The following is a 12,012-nucleotide window of genomic DNA, read 5'->3' on the forward strand; positions in this document are numbered from 1 at the left end:
TTACAAGTTGGGATCAACTTAACAGAAGTCAAGAGCCACAATTATCTATAACCAACTGACAGTCACAAAGTCTGTCCTCAAAGGCCTCACACGATTAGAAGATGAAACTTTCATCAACCGTAAAGCAAGCACGAATGCCATAAGAAAGACAGAGCTAAAATACCACAGGCACTCATAAAGATGCTGAAAACAATTTTTTGGCTCTACTTTTGCTTCAAGAGAAGGGAGATAATATTAATGAATTCCTACTATGTCTCAGGCACTGTGTTTTTTAGATGATAGCTTATTTAACCATCATGGCAATACTGTAGAAGTAGTTATTATCTCCACCTAACAAATGAGGAAACTGAGGCTCAAAGAAATTAAGTGACAGTTTCAAGACTCACACAGCTGGTAAGTGAAAGAGCTAGGACTGGAAGCCAGGTTTTGTCTGGTCCCAAAGCCTCTGCTCTCTAAACAAATACAATGCATTCTCCCTCAAAGGTTGAACATTATTCAGTCATCAAAGATGCAAAGAATATCTATTATTTTCTAACCACCTACCTGGGATTGAGATTTACAACAGTGAATAAAACACACAGGGCTCTGTCCTCATGGAGTTCAGTGTTTCGTGAGGAAGACAGATATTAAACAAGCACACAAATAAATACAGGGTGAGTCTATTTATTTATGGTGGGAAAAAGATCACTGAGGAGATGACATTAGGGCTGAGACCTAAAAGACAAAGAGAAGTTGGTGGGAGAGGGGTAGTTAGAAGCAACAGCATGTGCAAAGGTCCTGAGAAGGAAGCAAGCTTAGAACGTTCAGAGTTGTGAGGAGGCCAGCGTGGCTGGAGTACGAGTAGAGTAGAACAAATCAACATTGTCAGAGTAGGCAGAGGCCAAGTCATGTAAGGGTCAGGAAAACGAGTCTGGATGCATTCAAGGATAATGAAAAGCCTAAAAGAGCTGTGAGAAAGCAGCACAGTCCAATCTGTTTTTAAAATGGTATTCTGGGCCGGCCTGGTGGCTTAGCGGTTAAGTGCGCGTGCTCTGCTGCTGGTGGCCCGGGGTTCGGATCCCCGGCGCGCACCGACGTACCACTTCTCCGGCCATGCTGAGGCCGCGTCCCACATACAGCAACTAGAAGGATGTGCAACTATGACATACAACTATCTACTGGGGCTTTGGGGGGAAAAATAAATAAATAAATAAAATTATAAAAAAAATAAATAAATAAAGGCAACCAAGAGACCTAATTATAAAAAATAAAATAAAATGGTATTCTGGCTGCAATGTGAAGAAGAAATTGGAGAGGGACTACAACAGAAGTAGGGACCCCAGTAAGGGCCAGGCAAGAGATGAAGAGCTTGAACTAATGGGATAAAGAAGTACACAGACCAGAGATACATTTAAAAGGTAGAAGTGACAGGACTTGCTGATGGACTAAAGGGGGAGGGAAAATCAAGAGGAGAAATCAAGGATGATGCCCAGATTTCTAGCATGGGTACCTGAATGGATAGTGGTTCTACTTGCTGGATGTGATGGAAAAGTCTAGAAGAAGCATAGATTTGGTGAGAAAATCAAAAATTCAGCTTAAAACATAAATTAGAGATGCTGTAAGGTATCGAGATGAAGATGTCAAGGATGCAATTAGAAGTCTGGACCTTAGAGGAGGTTCACATGGTAGCAGACACTCCACAAGCCCTTTCCGTTTAAACTATAATGCTCAAGATATTCTGAAGCAGCCAGGAGCTCCAAACCCACTGCTTTTCACCCTCAATCTATGCTTAACATAAATGGCAGATTATCAAAGCCAAACGAATATACCTCTCCTTGGAAAATAGTATAGAGAGCAGGCAAGTTCTCCATGGTCTCGGGTCTTCCTGAATTCATCCTTAATGTTCTATGGCTCCTCCATTTCTCTTCTGCTAAAGCTAATTCAAGTGTCCTGTCACAAAGAAAAGACAGACAACAATGTGAGAGACATCTTCATTAAAGAAGAACTGTGCAGACGATCCACAGCTAATCTCTACAGAATAATACCATTAGATTTAACACTATGTACTTTTATCCAAATCTCTTTTGTCCACTCTAATTGTGGGGAGTTTTGGAAGCCTTGATCTTATTTCTTTTCAATTTGATACTTACCCAAGGCCATAAGTCTACTTTTTTGTTTTTTGTTTTTTAGTTGCTATTCTTTTGCCAAGGGAAGCCTTTTGGGGGGTGTGTGTGTGTGTGGGTGTGTGTGTGGGTGTGTGGGTGTGTGTGTGTGTGAATGAATCTTAAAAGGGGAATAATAATAGTAACAAGAGCTAACTTTTATCAAGCACTTACTATGTCCAGGCACTGGGCTAAGCACTGGACATCCAACTTCTCATTTAATCCTCAAAACTCTCAAGATGTAGGTTCTATTATTATCATTTTTTATAGATGAGAAAACTAGGGCTTCCAGAGGTCAAATTCCTAGGCCTATGTCAAAAAGCCAGGAAATGGTGGAGTCAAGCTCTGGCTGACACCAGACTTCACACTGTTAACCACTACGGTAGGCATTAAATCTGAAGTGATTTCAAAAAGAAAGAGAATAGCTTACTTGTTTCCTGATAAAATTGAGAACGCACATGCTCATTTTAAAAGTTCAGACAGGGGCCGGCCCGGTGGCTTAGCGGTTAAGGGCGTGCGCTCCGCTACTGGCGGCCCAGGTTCGGATCCCGGGCGCGCACCGACGCACCACTTCTCCGGCCATGCTGAGGCCATGTCCCACATACAGCAACTAGAAGGACGTGCAACTATGACATACAACTATCTACTGGGGCTTTGGGGAGAAAAAGGGGAAAAAAAGGAGGAGGATTGGCAATAGATGTTAGCTCAGGGCAGGTCTTTCTCAGCAAAAAGAGGAGGATTGGCATGGACATTAGCTCGGGGCTGATCTTCCTCACACACACACACACAAAAAAGTTCAGACAATATATTAATAACGAAAGGAAAATCACCACAATTCAATTTTATTTATATGCTTTCAGACTTTTTTATACGTTGAAGTGGTTTTTTACTGGAATCATGAAATCATTAATTAATAGCCATTTTCCTACTTAATATATTTTAGCAATTCACACACACACCTTTAATGCCCACATAATAATCCATTGTTGGATGCACCAAGTTTATTTAACTATTTATAAATCATGTTATAATGCAGATTGCAATTCAGTAGGTCTGAGTTGGTGTCTGAGATTGTACATTTCTTTTTTTTTTTTTTTTAGCCCTGAGCTAACATATGTTGCCAATCCTCCTCTTTTTTTGCTGAGGAAGATTGGCCCTGAGCTAACATCCATGCCCATCTTCCTCTACTTTACACGGGATGCTGCTACAGCATGTCTTGATAAGCGGTGCATCAGTCCGCGCCTGGGATCCGGGCCGCAAACCCCAGGCTGCCGAAGCAGAGCGCGTGAACTCAACTGCCATGCCACCAGGCTGGCCCTAAGACTGTACATTTCTTTTTTTGTGTGTGTGAGGAAGATCAGCCCTGAGCTAACGTCCATGCCAATCCTCCTCTTTTTGCTGAGGAAGACCAGCTCTGAGCTAACATCTATTGCCAATCCTCCTCCTTTTTTTCCCTTTTTCTCCCCAAAGCCCCAGTAGATAGTTGTATGTCATAGTTGCACATCCTTCTAGTTGCTCTATGTGGGATGCCGCCTCAGCATGGACTGACAAGCAGTGCGTCGGTGCGCGCCTGGGATCCGAACCCGGGCCTCCAGTAGAGGAACGCGTGCACTTAACCGCTAAGACACAGGGCCAGCCCCAGAGATTGTACATTTCTAACAAGCTCCCAGGTGGTGAGGCTGCCTGATCAGCAAGTCTTAAGAGTTCTGGAGTTGGAAGGGACCTTGGAGATACGCTTGCTCGGCCTTCTGGTTTTAAACAGAGAGGAAACTAGCAATCTAGTGGCTCTTAACCATGCCCCTTTACTCTGCTGGGTAAATCACTGCTACGTAAAGATAAATCAAACGGTGCTGTGCTCAGTGCTCCCAATTATACTCGATATGTATAAGACTTGAAATTCTATTTTCCTTCTTTTTATAAGCAAATAAGCAAATACTTTCTTCTCTCCTCAGCACCCAGCGCTCTCCCTCACTTTCAGATGATGATTTCAGGTCCTACTTTTGGAAAGGCTTCCTATTTGCAATGACCATCCATGTCCTGAACTGCCTCACTTGAAACAGAAATGAAAGAAAATCCTGTCAGCCTTCCAAATCTTAGTTGTAGTATCATCCTAAAGCCCAGGAACATCCCCGTCCTTGAGTTCCACAGGACAACCTTGTACCGTATAATAAACTTGCCCTTTTCTGCTTACGTCAGCCAGAGGTGGTTTTATTACTTTACTAATAGCACATAGAGAGAATGAATGCATACTGTCAGTTCTTGAAAAATGGCTGAAGGGCCAGCCCGGTGGCACAAGTGGTTAACTGCGCGCGCTCCGCTGCAGCGGCCCGGGGTTCGCCAGTTCAGATCACGGGCGCGCACCAACGCACTGCTTGGCAAGCCATGTTGTGGCGGCGTCCCACACAAAGTGGAGGAAGATGGGCACGGATGTTAGCTCAGGGCCAGTCTTCCTCAGCAAAAAAAAAAAGAAGAGGATTGGCAGATGTTAGCACAGGGCTGATCTCCTCACAAAAAAAAAAAATAGAAAAATGGCTGATAGACAGGTTAAATCCAAGTAACACAGCCTGGTTGGATCCTGCCTCTTCCACTTCTCAGCTAAGCAGTCTCATCTCTAGTCCTTCCCTTCCCTCTGCCCAACATCCCTCACCTCAAAAAAGCATCCCAGAATAGAGGTTATCAACCTGAGGCCAACGGCTCTATCAAGAGACTTGAATTATCCCTCCAACTCTTGGAGCACTACTGAGGTAGAGAATCCACAGAGGCATCAGTAGCTAGGACATCTAAACTGAGCTCCGGGGCCGGCCCTGTGGCTTAGTGGTTAAGTGTTCGCGCTCCGCTGCTGGCGGCCCGGGGTTCGGATCCTGGGCGCACACCGATGCACCGCTTCTCCAGCCATGCTGAGGCGGCGTCCCACATACAGCAACTAGAAGGATGTGCAACTATGACATACAACTATGTACTGGGGCTTTAGGGGAAAAATAAATAAATAAATAAAATTATAAAAAAATAATAATAATAATAAACTGAGCTCAAACATCTTAGTCTATCACCTGCTCCTCTCTGCACAAGGTCATGGAAAGAGTAATAAAAGTGGAAACAACCTTAAGTTGTTTCTTACAGATTTCTGTTGTGATAAAGAGTATGAACAGCTAAGTTTAGGGCTCTCCTGTGCTCCTTCTGTAGAACAGTAGCCTGAGAAACCCTAAGCAATTCTTCAAGAAGGAAACTGGAATGCATCTTTGGGGGAAAGGCTGAAAAACAACAGCCACAGGTTTACAATTACAGGAAAGTAGAGGGTTGCCACTTTTTAAAATGGGATTTAAATTTTTTTTTCGAATTATGTTCTATGGAAACCTAGGGTTCTATGATGATTATTCAGAAGCTCCTCAGTTACTTCAAGTTTATTTTTAAAAAGTCAATTCTGAAATATCTAGGGACCACAGAGTTTAAGAAGTAGGGCTCTAGGCCAACCAACCAGAGGAGAGCCTCCATACCAAAGGTGGGGGGAGCACAGCCCCAGAGAATCCAGAGTTGGGGGAGGTCCCACCCAGAGCAGTTGGGAAGCTAGGAGCCTCTGCTCAGTAATCAGGCAGAAGTCGATCATTGCGGATTCCCACTTGCCCTCCCGGCCTTGGCATGGGCCACGCTAGCAAGGGGGAGTAGAGGTTACAGGAGAAGGGCCTACTTTTAATAGTATATTCTGCTTTGATCCAGCTTACCTATTAAGCTTCTATGTAAGATTCATTTGGAAAAAAAGGTCTGCTGCTTTAAAAAACTTTATAAAACACTGAGATAGATATAGTCCAGTCAGACAAGACCATACCTGTAGACTTAAAAGAGCAAGTACGTTGTCAAGGATTGAGGTACACCATTCGGAGTTGCCTTGTAATAATTCTGAAAACAGAAAATCTTCCTTAAGTGCTTCGTTTTACTTGAATGTTTAAATAACTGGACAATGTAGGGAAGCAATAGGGACCCAGTTACCAGCTAGCCCCTTCCCAAAGCAAGGGGCAGAGGAAGGAAAGTACAGTGTGGGAACGGGAGGTGTGGCAGGGGGATGGTGACCCAGAGTGAGGCCAGAGCCTAGGTTGAATGAGAAGGAAATCTGCAAGGAAGAGAACCCAGTGTGCGGAGGAGCAGGTTCATGAGGGCGTCCACACACTGCGGCAGTCCAGAATGGGGAGTCAGTGCCCAAGGATGGAGAAGCAGAGCCTGAGGATTAGAGGTAGTCAGGCAAGGCTAATTTCCTGACTTTAGCAGTAATATGGTGGTTATATAGAATGTCCTTGTTTGTAGGAAAACTAAAGTATTCGGGGTGATGGGGGCATTAGGTCAGCAACTTAACTCTCAAATGATTCATTAAAAAATGTTATTTGTATTATACCTCCATAATTTTGTGATTGTTTCAAAGTTTTTTAAAAAAAATGTGCATGCAATTAGAAAAAAAAAATAACCACATCCTGTCCTCCCTCCTCTCAAGCAATGAGAAGTTCATAAAACAAAATTAAATTGGTAAGATACTTTATAGCCTCTTAGGAGCTTCACTTCACATGTCACCTTACTGATCTGGCCAATATGTTCACTGTTGTTGTTTTTAAGTTTGTTTGGATTTATATCTGTTCTTGTTATTTCCAGTACTAACCGGATAGAACCCTGAGAGTTAAAGGGATTTTAATTTATCTTTAAACATATAAGAATCGAGGGGAGAATCAGTTGCTAAGTGAAAACAGTGGGGTAGGAGCAAAGGCAGAATAATGACTCTAGAGTTGCATTCTCAACCACTATTTTACACTGTCTCATAAAGAATTCACAGTCCACATCTAAATTTTGTAAAGTATAGCTCTAAGCCCTAACACTAACTAGGTCCCAACATTAGAGACTCCAATAAGGAGTGATCAGAAGGGCATCATTCATAAGAGGAGGACACGATGAACAGGGTCTGGGTTCATTCATTCAAACATGTAACCAAGGGGGCCAGCCCCGTGGCTTAATGGTTAAGTGCGTGCGCTCTGCTACTGGTGGCCCGGGTTTGGATCCCGGGCGCGCACCGACGCATTGTTTCTCCGGCCATGCTGAGGCAGCGTCCCACATACAGCAACTAGAAGGATGTGCAACTGTGACATACAACTATCTACTGGGGCTTTGGGGAGAAAAACGAGGAGGATTGGCAATAGACGTTAGCCAGGGTTGGTCTTCCTCAGCAAAAAGAGGAGGATTGGCATGGATGTTAGCTCAAGGCTGATCTTCCTCACAAAAGAAAAAAAAAAAACACGTAACCAAGGATCATTTCTTATTTGGTTTTGTGTTCCCAGTGCCTAGTGTACAGCAGGTACCAAAGTTTTCTTGAATGAGTGAACAGAGCCTTATAATGTGCCAAACACAGGTAGAGAAAAAGGAAGAAAGCATTCCAGTCTAAAGAAGGTAGGAGAAGGGGGTCCAGCCCGGTGGCATAGTGGTTAAGTTCACACACTCCACTTCAGCAACCCAAGGTTCGTGGGTTCGGATCCCAGGCACAGACCTACACACTGCTCATCAAGCCCTGCTGTGGCTCCATCCCATATACAAAACAGAGGAAGACTGGCACAGATGTTACCTTAGGGACAATCTTCCTCAAGCAAAAAGAAGAAGATTGGCAACAAATGTTAGCTCAGGGCCAATCTTCCTCAAAAAAAAAAAAAAAAAAGAATGTAGGAGAAGAAACTGAGTTCCTCACAATATGCTGGATGGGTCAGAAGATGGGAGACTATCAAATGCCAAATTAGTGACCCAATCTTCCTTCTTCCCACCAAATTCTTGGAGTGACTATCTTAGACAGATGCTTCTTCCTTTTTTAAACTCCAGTCATGGATCTGTTGAGAAAATGGTCAAAAGCAGGAAAGAGAAAGAATAGTAAAAAGAAAGGAAAAACACAAAACATGGACTCATAAAATGTGAAAGTTGAAAGGAATTATGGAGATCATTCAGCCTATTACTCCTATTTAACTGAAAATGAGCTAACAGAGGTCAGCTTGACAAAGGTTGCCCACAGTTAGCCACGTTTGTACTAGACCCCAACACCTGTACTTACTCTACTACCCCACACTGTTCTTTCAGGCAATAATCCCCAAGGCCCTTTCCAAGCTCTCTAATAATAATAGCTAATATATGAATGCTTCCTATTTGCCATGTATTAACCTAAAAGCTTTACTTGTATTAACTAATTTAATTCCCCTTTTGACCACCCTAAGAGATAGGCAATTATCGTTGTCATTTTACAGATGAAGAAACTAAGACACGAGAGAGGCTAAGTAACTTGCTCAAGATTACAAAACTATCAACGATGGAGACGGGATTCAAATCCTATTTACAAACATTTTTTCTTCCTTTTCTAGATTATGAAATTCTTCCAAGCATGCCATTGTCTTGCACATCATATCCTTCAAATCTCTAGAGCCTAGCACAGTGTAAAGCACATAGACATTTCTGTCTACTGAAATACTGAAGTACTTAATTTTACCCTACTTTAAAGTATCAATTCAGCACATTTATTGATGTTTATATGTCAGGCACTTCATAAACCTCCTTCAATCCTTAAAGCAACTCTACAAAGTAAGTATCCCTGTTTTACAGGAATGAAGTAACTAGTACAAAACTCATAGCTAGAAAGAGACAAATCTTAGGCCATTCCAAGGGCCACACACACTTGCCACTAAACCACCCTTTTCAACACAGTTTCTGTCCTCAAACACTTCCTAGTTTGGTAGAGATAATGGTGACCAATTACAATGCAGTATGATCAGTGCTAAAATAGCAGCTAGGTTCAAAGTACTAAGAAAACAAGAAGGAAAAGAAGGGCCTAGTAGGGGCTGGCCCTGTGGCTTAGCGGTTAAGTGCGCGCGCTCCACTGCTGGCGGCCCGGGTTCGGATCCCGGGCGTGCACTGACGCGCCGCTTCTCTGGCCATGCTGAGGCCGCGTCCCACATACAGCAACTAGAAGGATGTGCAGCTATGACATACAACTATCTACTGGGGCTTTGGGGGGAAAATAAATAAATAAAATCTTTAAAAAAAAAAAAAAAAGAAGGGCCTAGGGGAAGCAGGGAAGTTTAAAAGGTGACAACTGAGTGGGCCTTTAAGGATAAATGGAAGTCCTCTGGCAGAGAATACTGTTCTTTGACCTCATTAGAACCCTGATCTATTGACTTCTATTTTCTTCTAATCCATCAGCCCTCTCCTTTTATCTCAACTTTTCTCCCTTTCCAGCTTAGATTCCACAGTCTATCATTCAAACAACACCCTGAGTTCCCCCTAACTCTCTGTCATTACGGCTCACCTATCTGGCAGTACCCCTACCAGCTGCAGACATCAGGACCCATTCTAGCTGGGTTAAGCAGAAAAGGATTTATTGCCAGGTATCGGCTTACAAAACTACTGGAAGGGCTATAGGAAGTTCTGGTAGAACTTCCAGGAACAACTCCTAACCCAAAAAATAACACAGTCTTTGTCACAATCAAGAAAGTTATGGCTATCATTGCAGAAAGTCACTAAACCAGAAAGCTGCTGACTAAAGAAACTGTCTCTACCATAATATTTGCCAGCAAAACTGGATGCCTCTCACACTCCTTCTCTCCACATTTAACTCAGTTCCAAATTCAATTCTCATCTGAGGTGCAAAGGAGCCAGGAAATAGTTTTTAGCACCCCAGACTTTTCTGTAAGAGAAGGCACATTAGAGGTGGGAATGTGTGTTGAGCAAGCCAAATCCACGGTCCTTGCCATATCTGCATATGTTTTCTCCATGTCTGCATTGAGCCTGATGTTGCTGGAAAAAAATTATGATCCCCAACCTCAAATGGGCCCGTAACTCTGCACGACAATTCTACATCTCTCTGGTAAACCCATTCTCCCACACTCTACAACGATTTTCAAATCTTCTGCAACCTTCTCAAATCTCTGACTTCCTCTCACTCTAAGTATATGATCCTATCTCCCACTTTACAGAGAAAATAAAAACCATGAGAAAGGAACTCATTTTACCAAAACCAAACATAAGAACAACCTATATCTACTGCCTTCACTTCCTTCTTCCTTTCTGTTAAATGGAGGAGCTGTCCATCTTCCCAAGGCTGCTCCCTCTAACTGTACTTTGCATCCCATCCATTCCCATGTTCTTAGAACACTATCAATGACCGAATTTGTCTCTTGTGTATTCAATTTCTCCATCGCCCTCTCAAGTGGATTCCTGGTGACTCCTCATCTCCTTCAGCTTCCACATCCTCTCCTCTCGTTTACAGTCATATGTATGGAAAACACTCTATAGATTCACTGCCTCCGATCCCTTGCCTGAATCTTTGGCTTCTGGCCCCATCACACCAACAAAATAACTCTCACTAAGGATACCATGAGCTCCACGATGATAAAGCCAACACACATTTTTCAATTCTCATGTTTTTTAAATTCCAGTTTCTGATACTGGCCATTTCCTTGTTTCTGAGACAACATTCCTCTGGTGCTCCTCTCTAGCTCTTTTTTCTCTGCTTCTCCTGTAGGTTCATCCTCCTGTTCTTGGACATTAAATGCTGGAACTACTCAAGCTTCTGACTTAGGGGATCTTACCCACACCTATGGCTCAATTATCACCTATATGCAAATTACTCCCAAATTTATATTTCCAACAAAAATCTCTCTTCTGAGTTGCAAAGCCATATTTCAAATTGCCTCCTGATGTCATGAATGACCTCTCCCTTCCCTACCAATAAAATAAATACTCAGTTGCATAAGCCAAAAACCTAAGAGTTATCTTTGATGCCTCTCTTTTCACTCCCTGACTCCAATCCATCGCCAAGTCCTACTGACCCTACCTCCTATATATCTCTAGAATCTGTCCAATTCTCTGCAGTTCCACCAATACTTCAGTCCACACCGCCAACAACGCTCACTTAAGGGGTCTATCTGCATCTATCTCTCTTCAGATCTGTTCACACTACTGAGCCTGAGGGATTAAGTTACCTCCTCCACACACTCCCTCCCCCTCAAAAAACTACCCTCAGTGGTTTCCCATCAGTCTTCAAATAAAAGCTACAAAGTCCTGCAAGGTCTGCCCTCTACACGCCTCCAGCTTCATCTTGGACCATACTTCCCTTCATTCTCTTTGCACTGGCCACACTGGCCTCTTTGTGCCTTTCAGGCATTTTCCTCCCATTTGCCACAGGGCCTCTGCACATGCTGTTCTATATGGAATATTCTGCTTTCTTCTCTTCACCCAACTAATTAGAATTCTTTCTTCAGGCATCAGTTCAGGCATCTTCTCCTCAGACAAGCCTTCCTGCTTATTTCAGGCCCTCATAACCTCAGGCACCTCTCCTAGACGGCACTTATTTCACATTTCTCAGGGAGATCATTGTTTAACATCTGTTTTCCCCATCAGACTCGAACCGCTGAGGTCAGGGACCACATATCCTCAATGCTTTGTCCAATAAATATCAATTGGACGATTAAGGAGAAGATCTATTTCACAGGAATAAGTCCAAATTTCTCAACAAGACTGCTCTGGAGAAGCAAGAGTCGGACTTTTCCTCCGTCCCTGTTTCTCTCAGGGACACAGAGCAGGCCCTAGGAGAGGCTGCAGAATCAGTGGCAGAAACAAGTCGGCCTCCTCACTCAGAGAGGATCCAGACCGTTTCTCCCCGGGGGCCTCCGGCACCGGACTGGACACAGTAGCCGCCTGCTGAAGGAGTCCGGCGTCGAGGGGCCCAGGCAGCCGCAGCGACCCCCAAGGCTCTGCTCCAGCACAGAAAGGAAACCAGGCTACTACACCCCAGAGCCAGGACCTTGGGGCCCGCCTCTGCCCCTCGCAATCAGAACTTCAGCTGAGAATGGGCAGGCTCAGACCA

General features: G+C 43.6%; 1 protein-coding gene across 3 annotated transcripts in view; it reads right to left on the reverse strand.

Moving 5' to 3' along the window:
- The window catches only part of ZCCHC17 (zinc finger CCHC-type containing 17), a 65,308-nt gene that overhangs the window by 53,166 nt on the left and 130 nt on the right, over positions 1-12,012 (reverse strand). For 2 of the 3 annotated variants that reach the window (XM_004425863.3, XM_087446403.1), the window contains exon 2: positions 1,809-1,929. In XM_004425863.3, the coding sequence (XP_004425920.1) occupies positions 1,809-1,874 (66 nt within the window). In that variant the 5' untranslated portion in view covers positions 1,875-1,929. Of the gene's footprint in view, positions 1-1,808; positions 1,930-4,391; positions 4,531-12,012 lie in introns of those variants that run through there. The other variant, XM_087446404.1, reaches the window with a different exon arrangement.

Source organism: Ceratotherium simum, chromosome 22 (genome assembly GCF_057802395.1).
Source record: "Ceratotherium simum simum isolate JZ-2026a chromosome 22, ASM5780239v1, whole genome shotgun sequence".
Classification (NCBI taxonomy): domain Eukaryota; kingdom Metazoa; phylum Chordata; class Mammalia; order Perissodactyla; family Rhinocerotidae; genus Ceratotherium; species Ceratotherium simum.